This window comes from Triturus cristatus, chromosome 8 (genome assembly GCF_964204655.1).
Source record: "Triturus cristatus chromosome 8, aTriCri1.1, whole genome shotgun sequence".
NCBI classification, from domain to species: domain Eukaryota; kingdom Metazoa; phylum Chordata; class Amphibia; order Caudata; family Salamandridae; genus Triturus; species Triturus cristatus.
In genome coordinates this window covers 326200919-326222606 of record NC_140591.1, presented here as the reverse complement: position 1 = coordinate 326222606, position 21688 = coordinate 326200919, and the positions used below count along the sequence as shown (strand labels likewise).

The 21688-nt window shown below is 46.3% G+C and overlaps 1 protein-coding gene across 1 annotated transcript in view; it reads left to right on the top strand.

The window, feature by feature from the left end:
• Positions 1–21688, top strand: part of USP12 (ubiquitin specific peptidase 12) — a 417457-nt gene that overhangs the window by 321991 nt on the left and 73778 nt on the right. Inside the window, exon 5 of the mRNA XM_085621622.1 lies at positions 9107–9183. Within this exon, the coding sequence (XP_085477748.1) occupies positions 9107–9183 (77 nt within the window). The remainder of the gene's footprint in view (positions 1–9106; positions 9184–21688) is intronic.

Here is a 21688-nt window from a genome sequence, read left to right as displayed (position 1 = left end):
GCCGGACTCCTCACTCTTCGGGTTCGCCGGGTAGCACCGGGGATCAGAGGGCACCCGATCTTGCTCTCAGCAGACCTCAACACCTACGGGCACCTTCCCCGGCTTTCAATTACTCTATGCCGGCTCTCCTTCCTGGATAAACGGTGGGGTCGGCGCGGAGCTCTCAGCTGACGCGACCATCCTCATTGGCTCCTGAAGCCACGCCCCGTAATATATACTTTCCATGACCATTGAAGTACAGTACGGTGACCTTTCATGGAAGTGAGCCCTATGGACAAAAAAAATTTCTGCGCTATGGTTAGGTAACAATCTCTGAACTAACCCTCTCTTGATTCTGTTACCCCCCAACCCCCGACATTCAAAGTCATACAATTGAGATACCTCGACATGTAGTTAATGGAGTACATCATTTCCTGCTACAAATATCTCCAACGCTTTCAGTCTGTTACACCACAAACATAACAGTGCATTGGGTCTCCATGAAATCCAGTCACAACTATCCCCTACCTCACACAATCGTACCATGAGTTCAAAACTGTCCACTGCCTTCGTACTAACATGATCGAAGAAAGCTAACCAAGGATGAGGCTTCTCCCTTAATCACACTGGTTGAGAAAACAGATTAAGATAAGGGGTGGAACCATTGTTCTCTAGTAGGGGATTTCCATGTATAGTCACAAGCACTGAATAGTCCCACCCACGTGCGGGGACCCCGGAGCACTTCTTCTAGATATATCTTCTTAAGTGGATATTCTTCGCCTTTCTTCAGGTAGGCCTTTGAAGACAATTAAGAGATTGAGACAAATAATGCAGCCTAAGTACATAGGCTACACTGGCAAAAGTCTTCATTGTGAAGTGGAAAAGGTACCAGTGTACTATATTTGAGAGAAATTTGAAATGTTTTACACAAAGAATGAATCTCCTTCACAGAACCCTTTTTCATGATAGAGATGAATGAGAGTAGGGCAGAATAGCCTCATAGGCTCCTATTATATGGCTCAAAAATAGAGGCTGTGCGTTTATGGGGTTTTTTCTGGCTCATGCTGACAGGACCTTGGATTCATAAGTTTGGCCAATTTTTGTTTTGTATCTTAAATTAATTTCTGAATTTTACTTACAACGGATTCACTCGATGTCTTTGGACTTTCTCTGCCTTGTTCTGTCTTTTTCTGTCAGCAACTACTGGATTTTCTCTTCAAAAATGTTAGCTCTTTTTGATAAGTGTCCAGACTGTGGCAGTAAAAAGGCCAAGACTGATCCTTACAGAGTTTGTATACTCTGTCTACCTGAAAGTTATGTTCTTGACTCTGTTGATTAGTAAAACATTCTCCAGGTGAACTCTTCTTGACAGAGAGAAGATTTGCCTTCAGGGAGCAGAGGAGAGGTGAAAGCAGAAGGAATGTGGGACCTCAGTGCAAGGAGAGGGTCAGTCCTTTTCCAGGACGCTGTCATCAGTGTCTGGTGGGTGTGCCAGAAAGAAGAGGGCTAAAAAACGCTGCTGGTTCTGGTCAAATTCTAGGACAATGATGTTGATAGGACAAAGCCGAGCTGTTCGCCTTCAGCCCAAGAATCAGCGTCGGCAAAACGCCGCTTATATACGTCAAGGCCGCCGAGACTGACATTGATGCATGAACCCAGGTCTGCTTCGAGAAGCCTGGTACAATTGACGTAGCCACGCAGTCACCGTTGAGATAGTTATCAGCGTTGACACACCACCATCGGTGTGTCGACGCTGTCGATTGATGATGAGACCGGATCGGTCAAGGCATCGCCTCCGTTGAGCAGATCAACGTCAAGAGGGAGAGGAAGATCATCCTCCATCACTCTTATCAGCGTCCTCCAGGCTGCAGAAAGAGCGAATAAAGAGGAGACAAAATTGTACGTCACCAGATTCATACTACTTCCATACTTATTCACCTTCAGGGGATGCCCCATCTCCAAGACAAGTACTTCCTCTTCCAAGGTCTTCTCCTTCAACGGCTACGGAACCAAGACTTCCAACGCCACCTCCTCCTCCCCTCCGCCACTACCACTTTCTCTACCACTACCTCCTCCTCCTCAAGTGCCACTTGTTCCACCACCAAGGCCTAGATCCCGGACTCGATCTCACAGGCACAGTCCAAGACGCTCCTCTACGTCTTCCAGGTGCTCCCATTTTCGCCACCATGCAGGAAGATCCTGTAGAAGGCACACCAGGGACACTTCCTCTTCAAGCATGGAGAGGTATACTCCAACTCTCTCAGACTTTAATGAAATTCTCGCAGAAAGTCTCATGGTTTCCAACCAAATCATTAGTGCGGCAGTGGAATCATCTCTCCTGGCAGCACACGGATACTGTAATGGGGTTGCCCCCCCGAGGACAATCTTGGCTTCGTCTTAAATCTCTTAAGCCACAATCACAACAACGAATTCTCAATCTTCCATTTTCTGGAACAACTCGCTTTGGATCTCATACTGACAAGTAGATGATCAGTATGAAGGCAGAGATGGAGAGGCTAAAGGCTGTCGCATTGGAAAAACCTAAGGAACCACAAAAATCGTTCAGGCCATTCCAATGCTGGTATTCATCACAGATAGTTGAAATCCCTTGTTGGTATCGGGTCGCCAGACGGGTAAATAACAGGAATACCAATGATCTTATCAGACTTAGAAAAGGAGGCAGGCTAGAGGATGATCAGGCCAGTAGCTTCCACAAAGGAGGCAAGCAACCCACAGGATTGAAACCCTGAATCTTTCCTTCCCTCTCTTCTGTTACCCACTCCGGTAGGGGGTAGCATCCAACATTACTTGTCAGAGTGGCAGAACATTACACAAGATGCCTGGGTGCTGAAAATTGTTCGCAATTGATATTCTCTCAGATACACCAGCCCTCCACCGTTCATACCTCCGAAACCTTATATGTACTAACTGCAACAATTGCAATTGGAAGCCAACATTCTATTACAGAAGCAGGCGGTGGAACCTGTACCTCCTCTCCAATGAGGCACAGGGTTATTTTCAAGGTTCTTTCTTGTCAAAAAGAATGCCTGGAATGAGTTCAGACCCATTCTAGACCTCCAAACAGCCAACAGGTAGATTTGGTGCGGGAAATTTCGGATGCTGACTTTACACCAAGCTTACCCTCAGTTGCACCAAGGGGATTGGTTCTGCGCGATCGACCTTCAACCAGATAACCTGATTGGTAGACCTAACGCAGGATGTCACTGGTCTTAAACTTACAGAACCACAGTGCTCTCTGTTTCAAGAAAGCGAGAGAACTTTGGCAAAGATAGGAGTGTAAGGGTTGTGCTGCTAGTTTGCACATATTTACCTTTGGAATTCCAGTATTCTGTAATTTTATGATCTATAGTAAAGACTGCAATACATACATTCCTCAGACCAGCAAAATCCTCGTATATTAGATGTTGCATGACCTAATAATTTGAGCACAAGAGAGAACAACTCCTAGACTAGGTGGGTGGAGACTGATTACTTTACAGGGGCAGGCTGCAAATAGCCCTGCAGCATTATGCTTACATTAGAGTGAGTTTCCAGCATTTATCTTCTTCATAATTTGATCAAGAATCTAGGAGTACTACAACTGAACTCTGCTCTAGGAGTACTACAACTGCAACCAGCAGTAGTAAATCATGCAGTGTTGTGTATTTTCACAGTAAACTTATTTTGTCCTTGGTAAAATATTTTCCCTTAAATAACCCCCTTTTTCGACATTCACATTAATTAAGAGGTTATTCCCTGGTGCAACTTGGAAAGGATTTTTATTCTACCTTTCACTGGAGTAAATTTGTTCCTGATGGATGCTTCTAATCGCAGATTCTTCTCCTTGTGAATATTGCAGATGGTGTTGTGCAGCTTCGTGGTAACATCTGGTCTAATACAACCTAAGTTTCCGGGTCTGTCCGATATGTCACAGCAGAGAGCCCTAGCTGCACTCTGTGTCTCTTGAGCCTACATCGGGTCCCACACTGGCTTCAATGCCAGTTTAGGTTCTAGAACCGATCCCTGTGCCAGTTCATTTCTCATAGATGGTACTGGAAGAGGAGCCAATATCTTTAGTGGTTTCTGACTCTGAGCCTGTTTTGACTTGACTGAGGCCTTGCTCTGATCCTGTGGGGCGCAGCCTATAACCAGTGCTTCAGGCTATAGCTTTCCCTTACCACATGGTAGAGCCTTACATCAGCCTTTAGGATCAGATTACAATAATAATGATTACAATGAAGGGGACAAATTTGCCCCACAGTATGATGAGAACAGTTGGTATGCTGAACTGCAGGTTCCCTAGTGGTCTGCATAATTCCCCACACACTGTACTTGTCTCTACCTCTTGGTCCTACCCCTGAGGAAATTGCCTCTTTTGCGATTGTCATGAGGCAGACTGCAGAGGTCTGTGACCTGCTGATCCATAAGAGGTTGAAACCAATGTTTTGATGGAGGTTCTCAAGCCTGGCTAGGTTTCTACTGAACCTGTACTACCATTGAATGAAGTCTTCATAGATACCCACTTGGGCACAGCCATGTTCTGAACCCCTTGTTAATGGACAGGTAGCTCCTCGCACCACAGGCCAACACAGGAGAATCCTGTCTTTGACAATACACCATACCCCCGGGAACATGGTGATTCAGGCATCCACCAGCAGTCAACCCTAATGCCCTTTCCACAATTCCTCATGACTGTGAGTCTAAGTACATGGAAACCTTTGACAAGTGCATGTTTTTGTTGGCTAGTCTTTTGCTCAGACAGTGCCTTCTGCTTTCTAGGCCACTACAGTCATTTTTATAGGATTTAGTTGGGGGAAATCCTGCCTGCAGTTCCAGAGGACCTATGGGCATCTCGAGGCCAAAGCATACAGGACAACTTACTTATGTCTACTACCCCTTCTGGTGTATAGGCCATCAACCAGGACTCTCCTGCCATCTCTGTCCTGGGCTTTTCTTTTAATCTGAATCCAGGTGTAACCCATCTCCTTTCAGTCAGCTTCAAGGCCTCTGTGTCAGGGGTTTCTTGGCCTTCCTCTTTTCCTTTTCCCTTGAAGGTTCCCAGTCAGGCCTTGCCTTGTGGTGTTTGATGCAGGCTTATGGAGGGTGGGACCTATCCATCCCCAGCGTCTATTCATGAGCAGGGAGTTTGAAAGTCTGGTGCCATAGGTCCTTGTTGCTGATGGTGTTTAGCCAGCGGATTTGGAGGCTTTTCCGCAGATGGGTGTTGATAAAGGTATGGACTTTGTTAGTTATGGTCACTGTTGTCCTCCAAATTTCTGCTCCATACGGTTGGTGTTAAAAAGCTCTCATCTTGTTTTCAGCGTTAGGTCCTCGGAGCTCCAGATCTTCTTTAGCTGAATGAAGGCATCCCTTGCTTTGCCGATTCTTGCCTTGACGTCAGCATTTCTCCCTCCTTGCTTGTCTTTGACGCTACCCAGGTAAATGAAGGCCTCAACCTCTTCCAGTGCATCTCCTGCAAGAAAGACTGCCCATGTCACTTTTCAGGATCTTGGTTTTTCCAATATTGATGTTGAGGCCAAGTTGTGCTGATGTGGCTGCCACATTGTTGGTCTTTTCTTGCATCTGGAGATGGGCATAGGACAGTAGGGCCACATCGTCTTTAAAGTCTAGGTCATTGACCTTCACCCAAGGTGTCCATTGAATCCCATTTCTTCTCCTTGCAATCTATAGACCGCAAGAAGAGTAAAGTCGAGAGCAAACAACCCTGGTGAACTCTGGTCCTCACTTGGAAGGCTCCCATGAGTTGTCCTCCATGGACTATCTTGCAGGTTTCGCAACTGGGCTTCAACTTGTTCTTTCATTCTCTTCAGGATGCCTCTTTTGAACACTTTGCCTGAGGTTGGTAGAGGAGTTATCTCGCCCTTTTAGTAAAATGTGGACTTGACCCTGAAATAATTTAAAGAGAGTTGTGCCACAACTCGTCCCCTGGGGCTGTCTGCCCCTACTAAACTATTTCCTCAGCAGTTTCACCCCTTTTGTGGCTATGCTAAGGGTTTTCAATACCGCCAGCACCAAATAATGCTGCCGGCAGAACATTCATTTCATGGCCTAGGCATACAGGACATCCGGGACAACATGCAGCTCAGTCCCCAACTCCTCCGACAACCACATTTGCAAAACTGCTTCAATGTGGTTTTTTTTGTTTTGTCACACATCCACCCTGTCGGAATTAGGATCAAACCTTTCCTTCACTGGGATGCAAAACATACCTTTAGGCTCATGGGTCTCGAACTTGTTAAGTGTGGCTACTATTCCTTTCTGCTCCACCCCAATTGCCACCCACAATAGCGCAGTGGATGGAGAAAACACATGTCCATTTTGCTACAGAAAGTGCAGGGTGTTTTGGTTCAAAGAGCCATAGAGAGGGTTCTGGCTTCGAATGCAGGAACAGGGTGTTACTCCTGCTACTTCCTGGTGCTAAAGAAGGATGGAGGCCTCCTTCCTATTTTAAATCTCCACACTCAGTGACTTCCTGAGGAAGGGCAAATTGAAGATGCTCACTTTGGCCCAGGTCTTGTCTGGTCTGCTCTGGATACCAGAGACTGGAAGGTAGCGTTGGACCTGCAGGATGCATATTTTCATTTTCCCGTCCTGCAAGCCTACAGGCTTTACCTGTGGTTCACAGTGGCCCAGATCACATTTTCAATTTGAGGCTCTTCCCTTTGGCCTTATCATTTCCCCATCGGTGTTCACAAAAGTGATGGCTATGGTTGCAATGCACCTTCAGCGTTCAGGTGTATCAGACTTCCCCATACCTTGACGAATGACTGTTGCAGTCCTGCTCACCCCAGGCAGTCATAAGCCACCTCCAGACGACAGTGAACCTCCTCATATTGTTGGGGTTCACTTTCAACTTCACGAAGTCACACCTGACTCCTTTGCCGACGCTCGTGTTCATCAGAGCTATCACGATACAGTGCAGTTTTGTGCCCTCCCCAAGAGTGAAGATTCCAGGACATTCCGGCTATGATCTCAATGTTTCAGGCCCTATCCTGAATCTCAGTGAGGATGGCATTAATGCTGCTTGGATTCTTGGCTTTCTGCATCCTGCTTATCCAACATGCCAAATGGGACATCTGGGCTTGGCAGTAGGATATCAAATGTAAGTGTCCACAGCACCAGGGTAACATATTGGTTTACTTCCAGGATTCGGAGGAGACTGTAAAAGGTCTGCAGTAGTGGCAACAAGACTGTGATTGGGCCAGTGGCAGACCCCTTGCCTCACCCAGATCTAACGGTGGTCACAGGCGCATCACTACTGGGCAGGGTAAGCCATCTTGGAGAGGTGGAAATAAGAGCGTTCTGGTCTCCAGCAGAAACCCACCCCCAAATACATTTGATGGAGTTGGGTAATTTGCTTGGTGTTGAATGCCTTCTTACTGTCCATCAAGGGGAGGCTAGTATAGTTAGTCAAAGATAACACCCCCGCCATATGGTACTGCAGCAAGTAGGGTGGGGTTTGGGGTCCTGTGCCAGGAGGCTCAACTCATCTGGAAGTGTATGACTCACTGAAGTATTTCTTTGCTCTTGAAACACATGACAGCATCTAGAAGTGCTAGGGTGGACATGCTCAGTGGCAACACCTAGCAGAGCACGAATAGCATTTATTCAGCATTTTTAAGCAATGGGAACAACCGGCTTGATCTTTTTGCTACAACCGAGAACGCGCAATGTCGGCATTTTTGCACACTCAACTTACCAAGAAGACTCTCTCTCTGCGACGCATTCCACTTATAGTGTAGCTTGGGACTTCTGCATGTCTTTCCATCTCTATCCCTCTTGACTCAAGTTCTAAAGAAGAACAAGATCAATTTGGTTCTCACTATTTTGATGTGCACCTCGTTTGAGCCATTGCACAACTGTCCACTACATCTCTTACCCCTCAAAATGTTTTTTCTGATCGCGCTCATCAGCTAGTCTCATGAGTGAGCTGCAGGCAATCTCGGTCTAGCCGCCTTTTATGACCTTCTTCCCAAACAAGCAGCTTCGGAAATTTGAAGCTCTACTTATGCCAAAGGTAGTAGCACCTTTCCACGTTGGGCAGGCTATGACTCTTCTTACATTTTCTGCCCAGCTTCACCCCTCAAAAGAGGAGGAGAGAATTATTTGGACTCTTCAAGAGCCCTCAGTTTCTACATTGATCGTACCAACTGTTGGTGGGCTTCATCAGGAGTAAAGAAGTGCAATGCAGTGCAGAAAAGAACAATCTCTGGGTGCAGTGTTTGGGTGGAAAATCTGCTGTAGCTAAGAAGCAGCTGCCTGAAGTTTTGAGGGCTCATTCAACACTAGCCAAGGCTGCTCCTACTGCGCTGGCATGTAGAGTGACTGTCCTAAATATCTTTCAGGCTGCTACATAGGCATCAGTGCACATATTCAGAAGCACTGCTGCCTTGACATTCTAGTCCGTCGGGTGGGCATTTTGCCTGTTCGGTCAGGCAGGACTTTATGGTTTGAGCCATTCCACAGACCCTCTTCTGAAAAATTACTGCTTTGATATCTATTCTCAAGGGGAGTAATCTGCACTTAGAAGTATCCAGGAGAAGAACAACGTACTTACCTTTTAATAATACTCTTTCTGGTGCATACTCTATCTAACCACAGATTTCTCACTGACCGTCCAACCTTCCTGTTCTGTGAAATGGACTCTTTCCATCTGAAACGGTCCCAACCTAGAGATCTGTACCATACATACCAGCGCACAGGACTACTGCTTTAAAGTTTGCGGATCCAGTCTGCCACCTGGGGGAATATTCACCTTGGTATCTGCTAGAAAGAGCCTTACCGCAGGTAAGTAACTTCTTTTTCCAGAAAGGAAAACCACATGTAAGTGGGATGCGAGTCTCCACAAGTTTAAGGGTTTGAGTGCTCATCTAACCTAACTGCATACATCTGAGACACTTGCACAAAACAACCATATGTATAGTTGCGCCTCTTTGTATTAATGCGTTTGTTCAACAGATTGTTGCATTAGATCTATGCAGTACTCTTAACTTTTTCCGTGCCCTTTTTAAATTTAGTTTTTTGTTATAGTGAAAAAAAAAGATATATTTTGCGGATTGTAGTTTGTTTGACAAGGTGCTTTAACCGTGATTATTTTATTCCATAGATAAGCAGCAAAGATGAAGATTTTTTAGATCTTTCAGTTGATGTGGAACAAAATACGTCAATTACTCACTGTTTAAGGTAAATGCTTTCTCAACTAAACTTATTTTTATAATAGACTTGTTTTTAGCATGGTGTTATGAATATACAAATACAATGTTATGTTTTAGTGTTAAAAAACAGCTTTAATTTGTTGGTGTTCTGCATGATGATTAGCTCAGAAACTATTCTGGGCATATTTGCGCCGGGAAACCCTATCAGGGTAGCTGTGCGCCCAATAAATGTATTAATAATAATAATAATTCTGTTAACTTCACAGCATTGGGTCTGTCACAGTTCTGCATGGTCAAACTTTTCCCCATCAAACTGAGAACCCGTGCTAATCAGTGTTTAAGTATCAATATATTTATATGTATTAAGTACATAGTATTGATAGGCACTGTGCAGTTAGGGTTCAGAAGGTTTTTCCATTGAATTTTTTTTTGATTTGCCGATTACTTTTTACCCTGTGGATAGATTTGCATGAAACTTGGCAATCTACTTACTCTGTCTGTTCATTTTCAGCATCAAGTTTCGTGAAGATCTGTCCACTGGAAAAGAGTAAAGAGAGGGTGAAAAAAACAGCAATATCCCATTTTATCTCCTATTTGAAATGTTGCCGAAAGAGCAAAAACTGGTTTCCACCAAACTTAACACACAAGTAGAAATTAACCCAGAAAGCAAGCTTCTTTGGTTTGGTATAAATCCATTCATAGTTTGAGATTGGTGTTTTAAAAAGTTGCCATCCGGGATTTAAAGGTTTAACAATTTTGTATATATTTGTTGTTTTAACTCATGAGTAATGACTCCCACATGTCAATAAGATGTGGAAAATTTTACAAACAGAGTTTGCCTAGGCTCATAAGTAAGCACTGTGGGGAGAAAAAAGAATTCTAGACCTATTGGGAGCCAACCCCAAAAGTGAAAAACTCCAGGGCAATGGTCAGGGGCACCCAGAGAATTTTTTTGGGAAAATGATACTCAACTTGTGAGTTTACCAGCGGCCATCTTTTTGTGCCTGACTGATGTGTTGCTTCAGACTTGTAAGTTTCAAGCAGTGTAAAAAAAAAAAAGAAAAGCAAATCCAACAAAAGCAAAGTCGACCACTAAAATGAGTCTCTGGCTTTGCTTGGAAGACAAGGAAGTAAGACATAGAGCCCGGACGCAGGCCAGTCTTGTGGACAACCACGCTGCATGCCACCGAAAAATGATCAGCAAATTCTCTATTTTTGGTGCAGGGATAGGATGTCTTTGCACAAGTGCTCAGGGTTCAGGCCCTGTAGAGACTGCGAGAGTCGAGTGTCCATCACAAGCCTCCACAATAATGGACTGCTATGTTTGGGGTCTGATCACTACACAGTCGTACTGGTTTTACCTTGGCATGAACCCCAAGGCCTTCAAGGAGAGGGAGGTAAAAGCTATCCATGGCTAAAGCCTTTGATGATCGTAGAGGCAAATGTAGATCTCCCCTTGTCCAAAGTCACTGGGTCTCCTCTTTTAGATCTCCCACAGAAAAGCAAAGTAAGCACAAAAAGAAAAGCAGACATAGTGACTCTTCCAAATCTCGCCGCTCCAATTCAAGTCACCTCTACTTTACGTACCATGAAAACCTCTTCACGGAATAGGACTCTTGCATGCCGTTAATATAGAGAACCCCAAAGAACTTCTCATACATACTGTGGAATGGGTACAGAAGGTCCACATGAATCAGGATTTCAATTGAAGTCTGGAGAGTGGTGCCTCATTCTGGACATCACGCAACTGATCAAATGCATTAAAGAGCTTCTGGATGTGTATCCTTCTTTACATCATGCAGTATATAAATGGTGTGGATTTCCTGTCATCCAGACCCCATACATCTTCATCAATGCAAGTATCTCTGTTTTGTGGTAGACTGTCAACACTTTCAATTTAGAGCACTGCCTTTTGTTCTCAGGTCAGTTGCTCATTTCAATCAGTCAATCAATCAGGGGTTTGTAGAGCGCACTACTCACCGTGAGGGTCTCAAGGCGCTGGGGGGGAGGGAGGATAGGGGATTTTGCAGCTCCGGGTCAGTCGAAGAGCCAGGTCTTGAAGCTCTTCGTGAAGGTGTGCAGAGTGGGGGAGCGTCTGATGCTGACTTTGAGCTCGTTCCAGGTCTTTACTGCCCCGTAGGAGAAGGCTCTTCCGCCTGCTCTGGTTCTGCGGATGCGCAGGGTCTCTGCCAGGGTGAGGTTGGCAAAGCGGAGGTCCTTTTGGGTACGTGGAAGGAGACTCTTTCGTTGAGGTATTTGGGTCCGATGTGGTGGAGGGATTTGTAGGCGTGGGTGAGTAGCTTGAAGGTCACTCTCTTCTCGATGGGGAGCCAGTGGAGGTCACGTAGGTTCTGGGTAATGTGCTCGTGTCGTGGGGTTCCGAGGACGAGTCTGGCTGCGGCGTTCTGTATGATTTGGAGCTTGTGTAGCAGGGTTTTGTTGAGTCCGGCGTAGAGGGAATTGCCGTAGTCCAATCTGCTGATTATGAGTGCATGGGTGACGGCCTTTCTGCATTCAGGGGGGATTCACTTGAAAGTCTTGCGGAGTATGCGGAGGGAGTTGAAACAGGTGGAGGCCACGGCGGTGATCTGGCAGGTCAAGGTGAGGGAGGAGTCTAGGATGATGCAGAGGTTGTGGGCATGGTCCGTCGAGGTGGGTGGGTGTCCGAGGGCAGGGGACCACCAGGAGCTGCATTCAGTGGATGTGAGGACGAGGACCTCTGTCTTCTCCCAGTTGAGCTTAAGGCAGCTGTTACTCATCCAGGCCGCGACGTCTTTCATTCCTTCTTGGAAGCTGAGTCTGGTGTCTTCCGAGTTCTTCGTGAGAGAGAGGATGAGATGGGTGTCGTCGGCGTAGGATACTATGCTGAGCCCATGCTGTCTGACGATGGAGGGGGGGGGGGGCATGTAGATGTTGAAGAGCGTGGGGCTGAGCGAGGATCCTTGGGCTATTCCGCAGTTGATCTCCGTGGGTTTGAAGAGGAAGGGAGGGAGTTGGATCCTTTGGGTTCTGCCGGAGAGAAAGAAGCGGATCCAGTCGAGGGCGTTGCCCTGTATACTGGCGTCGTGGAGTCTGGCTGCAAGGGTCCGGTGGGAGACGGTGTCGAAGGCTGCGGAGAGGTCTAGTAGGATGAGGGCCGTGGTGTGGCCCTGGTCGAGTAGCATGCGGATGTCATCGGTAGCGGCTAGGAGGGCAGTCTCAGTGGTGTGGTTGCTGCAAAATCCGGACTGGGAGGGGTCGAGGATGGCGCTCTCTTCGATGAAGGTGGGCAGTTGGATATTGATGAATCTCTCTGTGACTTTGGATGCGATTCCAGGTCCGTCGGGTCGGCCAAGGGTTTCTTGAGGAGTGGCTTGACCTCTGCCCGCTTCCAGTCACGGAATCATGGAAGGCGCTGATGGTCTGGCATAGTTCGGGTACTATGGCAGTGGCGGCTCTGTGGTAGATGTGCGGTTGGCAGGGGTCCGTGGGGGCTCCAGAGGTGGTGTTCTTCATGGTCGTGGTGGTTTCTTCTGTGGTTGCAGGTTTCCAGTTGGTGATGGTCGGTTGGTTGCCGGTGGTTGGGAGGGGCACAGTGTCCGGAGTCTGTTTGCTGAAGTTGTCGTAGAGGGCCTTGATTTTCAGGTGAAAGTAGGAGCTGAGCTTGTTGCAGAGGTCCTGAGAGGGTGTGATGTCCGTGGCTTCGCTGAGGGGTTTAGTAAATTGCTGAATGACATTGAAGAGTTCTTTTGCGTTGCTTGCATTGGTGTGGATTTTGTGCTTGATGAAGGTCCGCTTGGAGGCTCTTATGCGCTGGTGATAATCGTCCATGGCGTTTCTGTAGTTGTTCTGGTGCTCGTAGTTTTCCTGTTCCGCCTGAGTTTCTCGAGGCGTCTGCAGGAGCGCCTGGCTTCTTGGAGGTCGGTGGTGAACCAGGCGGCCTTTCAGGGGGCGTTGTTTGACGGGGAGGCGGAGGGGTGCAAGCTCGTCGGCGATCCTGCGGTGAAGTTCATTGGCTGCGGAGTTAGCGTCTGTCGTGGCAGAGGGGGGTCGTGGAGGAGGGTAGTATTGAGGTGTTCCTCTGTGATCTTGCTCCAGTTTCTCCATGGGCGCGCAAGGGTTTGGGTGCGGCGGTGGTGGTGGTGGTGGTGGTGGTGGTGGTGGTGAAGGTGAAGTGTACGCAGTGGTGGTCTGTCCAGAGGGGCTGTGTGATGTTTCTGAAGTGAATGTTAGTCCCTCCTTCGAAGAGTGGATCCAGGGTGTGTCTGGCTCTGTGGGTAAGGGTGTTGACGAGCTGCCTCAGTCCGAGATTGGCGAGGTTTTCAAGGAGGGTGGAGCAGTCAGGGTCGCTGTGGTTGTCGAGGTGGAAATTCAGGTCTCCGATGAGAATGTAGTCTGTGGAGGTGATGGTGTGGAGTGCGGCGAGGTCGGCAATGGTGGTGGCGGAGGAGGCGCTGGATCCGTGGGGTCTGTAGACGAGGGTCCCTCGCAGTATGGTTCTGGGGATGGTTTGTATGTGGAAGTGGAGGTGCTCTGTGTTGGATAGGGGGTCGCTCGTGCTGGAGGTGGAGAGTCGAAGGGAGCTCTTGAGTGCGATGGCGAGTCCTCCTCATGGGCGGTAAGGGGGTCCTTCCTTTGGATCTTGTATCTGTCTGGGATGGCGGTGGCGATTTCGGGGCGGAGGCAGCGTTTGTCCAGGATTCTGTGAAGAAGGCGACATCAGGCGAGAGGATGTCGAGCAGGTCCCAGATCTCTGTGGCGTGTCTGTGGAGGGAGCATACGTTGAGGAGGATGCACTTCACGTCTTCGGTCGTGGGTTAGATGTTGATGGTGAAGGATAGTCGGCAGGGTCGGCAGGAGAACTGGCCGTGGGTGGTGTTCGGCGTCGATCTCTGGTAGTGGTGGTTTCTCCCGGGGTTGAGTGCGAGGAGGGCAGCTGTAGTGTAGCAGTGGGGGGTCGTAGATCCAGGGTTCTTGGCGCTGGCCACGGACTGGCACAGACAGACTTGCCTTAGGCGTGCCTGCTGCCCGTGTCTGCTGCAGGACCGTGCAGCGACTGCCATAAGTAGGGGAGAGGGGAGGGACGAGCAGTTGGGAGGCTGGAGCGGGGGTGGTCAAGGGGGAGGGGGCCCGGGGGCAGCGGCGGGAATGAAAAACAGAACGGAAGGGTACAATACAGAAGAAAGCAACAAAAATGGGCATAGAGAAGTACGAACTGAATGCTAATTAAATGGATACAACAACAGTGGGGCAAGCCCGGTCACGAGCAGTGACAAAAAGTATCAAAACGGGCACAGAGTTCGTAAGAACGAACTGAGATAGTTAAATAAAATATCCAACAGAGGGGGCAGGCGTAGTCACGAGCAAGAGCTGAGTGGCCTCGAACCCTGTCTGGGAGGGGAAGAGAGGGTCAGCGGCGGAGCACACCACAGCGGAGCTGCTGGGGAGATAGCAGGTTCCAGACTGAGGGTCCGAGGACTTACTCACGCTCCCCCGCAGCGGCTGACATAAGTAGGGGAGGGACCAGCAGCTGGGAGGCGGGAGTGGGGGCGGGGTCCTGGGGGCAGCGGTGGGAACGAAAAACATTTGTGATATCAGGAGATGTGTGTCTTTCCCTATCTGTATAACTAGTCCCCTGAGGTTTGCAACCTACAAGAAATTGGTCTTGATCCAATTTAGGAAAAAGAGGTCAGGAGTACTTAAATAAACTGAGCATAGCAAGATCCTTACTCACCATCAGTTATCACATGGTTCTGCAATCATACACATTCAGACCTATTTCTTAATGTCTGTTTTAATAAACATTTCTTTAATAGCTTATCAATATCACAGGTATCATTCAGTGCTTCCACAACACAAATTCATTATACCATTTGGTGAAACACAAAAAACTGTATCGTCAATCACAAGCCCAACCTAATTGATAAATATAAAAAGACAAGGAATTCCTAATCAATTACATAAAAAGACAGAGTGGTTGTGGTATTCCATACCCTACCACAACAGAAAAAAAAAAAAAAACATTGCGTGGATGCTATTAGGTGTCGTATAGTCAAATATTTAAGGATTCAGTCCTGTTTCTGAATCGCAACCAACTACTCCAACTCCATGCCTACGTATGCCTAGTGCATACTAGAGGAGAACACTAAAATGTAATCTGCACGAATAGTATGTGTTACAACACATAACCAACATATCAACTTGGTTAAAATAATTGTCAAAAGGAATTACACGATCCCAATATGGAGGAACCTCTTTTTGTGTTAAGAAGAAACAAGCATATCGGAGACTTGGTGGTGCATTCAAAAACAGAAAAACTTAGGATACCCAAGACATTGCGACAAATTATAGGATTTCCCCCATTGAGGGTCACCACAAATGGGGATAGTGTACAGTCTGCCAACTAACAATTGAGAGTACAGAAATTGTGTATACTCTATGCGGAATAATACACCTCAGATTCATTAATTGCAAAACTAAGAATGTGGTATATTTCATTAAATGCCCCAGTGATTTGGCATAAGTTGGGAAAACATATCAAGAAGTAAAGAAGCTTATAATTCAACACAAATTACATATTCACAATAGGACAATCACGGCTCCTTTGGTACAAAAGTCTTTCAAACAACCACACAGAGCATGATACCTGTAGCGAATTTGAAAACATGTCGTCCCACTAAATAATGAAGGCGGTTTATGACACATTGTTTTTAACAGATCACACTTTCAAAACTGACATTGCTGCGTTTCAAATGTTATTATTTTATGCCAAAAAAATCAAAATGAGGAATTGTAAAATGACACGGTTGTGGTGATGTTGACAGTATAATTTTTGGCAAACATCTATGAATTGCCCATGGTTAAAAAAAACTACATATCCCATGAATCCTAATACAGAGGGCCACTTGGTGATGACATAGTCAACCAGTGCTGAAAAAGCCCAATAATCATGGGTCGTGTATCGAAGTAGCAGGCGCTCCCTTACTGACGATGCTGCGAGCCAGTGCGAAGAGAGTGGATGAAGCATCGGTGGATGTGTTACGAGGGAGCAGACATATTGATGTGATGCTGATGACGCCAGTAGGATTGCGAATGATGCCTCTGCATGCCTACCGGAGTGAACACTGTTGCCGGACCACAAAGCCGGGCACAGTAAACATGACTGAAGCCTTTTGAGTGTGCGGGCATAATGATACTGAGGACGCAGTATGACAAAAAAGGAAACCCTCGCATGCTAACTGTGGTAAGTACGGCTCCACAATCAGTAGTAGATTTCAATAAAGTTTATTGGAGGCTGGGGAGAAAGGCAATGGCTTGACTGAATCAGTCACAGTTCAACCGTCCACTGACAGTCAACTGACCATTCCATTCCCAAGGCATTCTCCCCTACACGCTCAGTAGCAACCTCTCGCGATGGGGAGAACGCCAACATGACACATCTTATCTTTTTATACGCTGACAAAGAACAGAAAACAAAACTAGGCTAGGTGCCTAAAGGGCAGTACAAAGATACTGAGGATTGCAGTCCAAACATAGAATGGAATAAAGAAATATAACAATCGTATGAACTTCTACATCATCGCACTTACAGGTAAGTGAACTCTGTTAATAATGCATTTAAAAGCCATACAAACCAATGTATTAACCAACAATGCAATTGTTAAACTTGACAGGCAATTCACATGTCTTGCCAAATGCTTAACTTTCACTCGGGTAGTCTCATTCGATACTCTGTGTGTAGCCAATGTCAATGGTGATTCACAGACACTTCTGAAGTCACAGTACTCCCCCTGTGTACCATCGGTTTGTGTCCCATCCCTTGACGCTGAAGGGCACCCAACTCTATTCTCCCCATTGGAATTGTCCCCTGTACTCTAATTACCAGACATATTGTCATCCCAAATCAACGAACCCAAAGGATGGTTACAGCCCCTCCTCCATGACAAGATTTTATTGCATTTTGCTAGCATGCTAAAGAGCCAAACCTTGCTATCTTCTAATTCAGCAGAACAAGCAAAGACCATCCACACACTCAGTGGTTCTGAAAAATGGCTACTGCCTTTCTTAACCATCCTGCAAGATTTCACACGCCCCCATTCACCTTCACACAAGGGTACTAGTTTAGCACTCCTCTGCGGGCTGTCTCAAGATTAGTTTTGACAACATTGCACTGCAATTCCTGAGACATCCATGCCGAATTCTCTAACCCTCAAAATTTTAAAAGGACTATACCCAATTACCGTGGGTGTGATGCGATACGCCCACACCAAATTATTAAGTTTAAGCTCCCAATTCTTGCCAGCATTGATAGCTGCCTGAATACTGCCAATGATAACTCTGTTGAACCTCTGAACAGCACCATTACAAGCAGGATGATACACAGGAGTACCTTTCTCAGCAACAAATTGTCGCTCAAAAGTGATTTGGGGATGCCCTCTCTCAGAAATACAGTTTCAAAAACATAACAATAGTGGTAGCACCAGAAGTCCCACAAACATTCAACTCAGGCCATTTAGAATACACGTCAAACAATATCAAAATGTATTTGGGCACGCCCCGACTATCCAGCACGGGACCTAGAATATCAATAGCTAAGTCTTCCCACGGACCTGAAGGTATTTCTCTAGTGCCCAAGGGTGGTCTCAACACACCTAGAGACTTATCAGCATTGATACAATGTTCACATGTTCTGACAAATATCTCCATAGCAGTGTCCATACCTGCCCACCAATACGTTTTCTGAAGTCCACACTTAAACTTAACAATGCCTGGATGACCTTCATGTGTCACCTCCAATGTTTTCTTTAGCACACTCTGTGGCAAAATGACTCTATTACACCTTAAAAAGAAATCCTGAACTCAAGCTAGATATTTCATCTCTGAGTTCGCAAAAACTCTTACATTCTTCCTCTACCATTTTTTTGTCTGGCCAACCCTGCAATGTATATTCTTTAACTTTGTTCAAAGTAGAATCCTTATTGCAACCAGTTTCCCAATCTGAATTAGCAAAATTCACAGCATCACATTCCTCATTTGCAACACTATAATCATCTCACTCCCACACTTCATTACCACCTCCTTGTAGTGGCGATCTACGAGATATGTGGCTACTTTGTTTTTTCCCCTGGGTTGTACTCGACATTATATGCATAATCAAGTAAGGGAAGGGACATTCTAGCTATGCGGGAAGTGGCAATGCTTGAACCCTGAGTGGTTAACACCTTCACCTGTAGTGTGTGGTCCGTACGTATCGTGAACTCTTTACCCCACACTAACAGTCTGAACTTTGTCGTGGCCCATATACATTCCAGCATTTCCCATTCAATTATGGAATATTTTTCTTCAGGAGAGGTCATAGATCTGGCAGCAAAAGTTATTATGCTCTCCACCCCTTCGTTAGAAATCTGGGATAAGACTGCACCAAGTCCTGTACCGCTGGCGTCAGTGGTAATCACCGTTTTAGCTCTATGATCAAATCCTTGTAAGGGTATTGCCTCACAAATGCAGAGTTTAACTCGCTCAAATTGCTTTTGACACATTTCACTCCATTCAAACCCTTGCTTAGTGCATGCTGGAGCATGAGGTTAAAGCGTTTAAGATCACTTCTACCTTGGTTTTAAAAAAGCTAGCAAGTTTGTTGCAGAACAAGGCATCTGCGTTAAGATTACTGGCTGGTGACGGGTTGCTAAGCTCGACCACTGTAGAGAATAACGCCTTAGGAGTATTCAGAGCCGAGTTAATCTTATTTATAAAGAAATTGGATTTAGTTTTGGTCAGAAGTTTTTTGTATTGAAGTAGTTTTGCCTTGTAGGAGTCTTTATCCTCCAAGCAGTAATTCAACCTCCATTTCCTCTCTGACCACCTGCATGATTCTTTGGCCAGTCTAAGCTCTTCGTTGAACCAAGGTTCAGATGGAACAGTTCTCTTGTTATTTCATCGTTTGGCCGGAGCTAGGCTGTTAATGTAATCACTAATCCATTGATGATAATCCTCCGTTGCTTGATCCAGATTGGGAGATACTGGTGTGATAGATTCATTCCGGGCCCTTGTGAGTGAACCTTCCGAAATCAAGTGCCAAGGTCGATAGCTGAAGCTAGGCAAGCTCCTGGGCTCTTTCAAACCAGGTCTGGCCCAGAGGCGGCATCAGCCCATGTCTCAGTTATAAAAGCTATATCAATGTCTATATCTATGTCTAGAAAGTCAGCCATTTCCATAGCATGTTTAATGAGTGACCGGGCGTTTAGTAAAGTGCATTTTATCCTTTCTGCCATGCCTTATTGAGTTCTGTCCCTAGAGTGGTCAAGTGATTTTATCTTAAGGCAATTGAGTCTGAGGGAACAAACTGAGCAGGATTGGCGTATTGGTGAATCACCAGGGGATAGAGTGGGCCCTGTACAAAGCTGTGCTTCGGTGTCAAAAGAAAGTAGCTCTTTCCTACTATATTTCCGGTCATTGCGGTGCTGAAGAGCAGAACCGCTGCCCTGGAGAGCAGAACCGGCAGGGGGGCCGGCATTGAGCACAGACGGGCATGCTTTGGTGCGCCGACGGTGCGCCCCTGCTGCCCGCGTCCGTACTGCATCTCCCATTATGTAGGTGGAGAGTGTCAGCCGGTCTGAACACTAGACTGCCAACCATTCCAAAATAGCACCTGTAGATGTGCTTTAGCGGGAGAGCACACCAGGCACGCCCAATGGCCGTGGTCAGTTTGGGGGACACGGATGGGAGGTGAGTGAAAGAATGCGGTGATTAAGTACTCCTGCACACTGCAACACGCAGCAATGCAGGAGGGTAATACCATAAAAATACTTTTAAAATAGCAACTGTTTAAAATAACAGTAAATCATTAAGTAAAAGCCTTACCAGGCTAGTGTTTCACCCCCGCTCTCACCTCTGCAGTCAACCAACAGGCTTTCAATTTTTCTAAACCTCCATATAGTCTACGCTCGTGCTCCTCTTGGTTATTGCCCGCAATCAATATGTCAATATATCATCCTGGAAGTAGGCTACCCCTGGGAGGTCTTTAAAAAGTCTATGCATGAGTCTTTGAAAGAATGAGGCTGCCTTGGCAAGTCCAAATGGCATGCGAACAAATCTTAAAACCCAACTGCATTATTAACGCTATTAAATCTCTTTTGTCAGGATGTAGGGTCACTTGGTGGTACGCTGACGCTAAATCTATCATAGAGAACAACTTGACACATTTGGTCAAAGCCAGCAATTAATTTATCTTGGGCAGCGGGAACTTATCCACTACGATATTTTTATTGAGGTCTCTCAAATCTATGCATAGCCTCAATTTACCATTCCCCTTTCTGGCACCACAAGTCGGGCCATCCACTCTGTACACTCCACTGCCTCTATAATTCCTTTGCGCTCTAACTCTTCCAGTTCCTTAGTTAGTTCTTCCCTCACACTGAAAGGAATATTCCTCACCTTATGATACATGGGCCCAGCATCTTTTTTCAGGACAATTTTATTAAAGAAGTTCTTTAGACTCCCAATTTTGCCTCAAAACACCTCTGGGTACTCTCTCTTGAGCTTGTCTACAAAACGCGACTCAGTGTCCTCTACTCCTATTACTTGGTCCACTCAGTTGGGGTATAATGTAATATCGAAGGCTTTTTGATCTACTCACCCCAACACTGAAGGACCTACCTCAGACACATACTGTTTTCCGACCGTCACTCTACCCTTGAATTTAAAAGGTAACACACGATATCCACATATAGGTATTTTCTCACCCATGAAAGAGACCAGGTGGATGTCTGAATCAATTAGTTGCATTTCCACTACATTCACAAATGTACTTTCCGATACAGCTTTGTTCACAATGGTTAATGGTGAACCTGAGTCTGCCGTAATGCTCATCACACCTCCAATGTCTATGTAACACATCGGTTTGTTCCTTGCTAAATTGACTAGGTTCAGAACAGGACACTTGGATATCTAGTCAAAGGTAAGGAACCTGTGGCTGGATGTCTCTATCAGATGGACAAATTACTTACCGTCTGTAACGCCTTATCTAGTAGAGACATGATCTAGCCACAGATTCCGAACCAACTCACCCATCCTTCCTGCACTGCGGACAGGTTTCTAGGGTCAGGGCTGATCCCCTTCAGGGCCTTATTTGTTCCAATACCATCCTGGATATTACAGTACCCCTGTGGACACTCACTACCCACCCCATCAACCTGCCCCTTTTTATGGTTGCCCAAAGTTTTTCCCCGGCAAGTCTCTTTTTCCTTTTGTGTGCTGGAGCACTGACCATAGACTTGGGTGATACTGAAACTGGGGAGTGATGAATATCCGCAGTCACCACCAAACTTTCTGCACCCTCTCCTACTAAGTGGAGTTCATCACTTAATGGATACGGCACCACCCTATTGTCCCTAAGCTGCAATGGGGCATCTTTAGATAAAACAGCAGGTATGATATTCTCCCTGCTCCACTGCGCACATACCAACCTCCTCCTAAACAGTTTTAATCTCCTCTGGCAGAGTACCCACTGCAGAGGCCAACAACGATCTAATTGAGGAGGAAATATTCAGTTTACT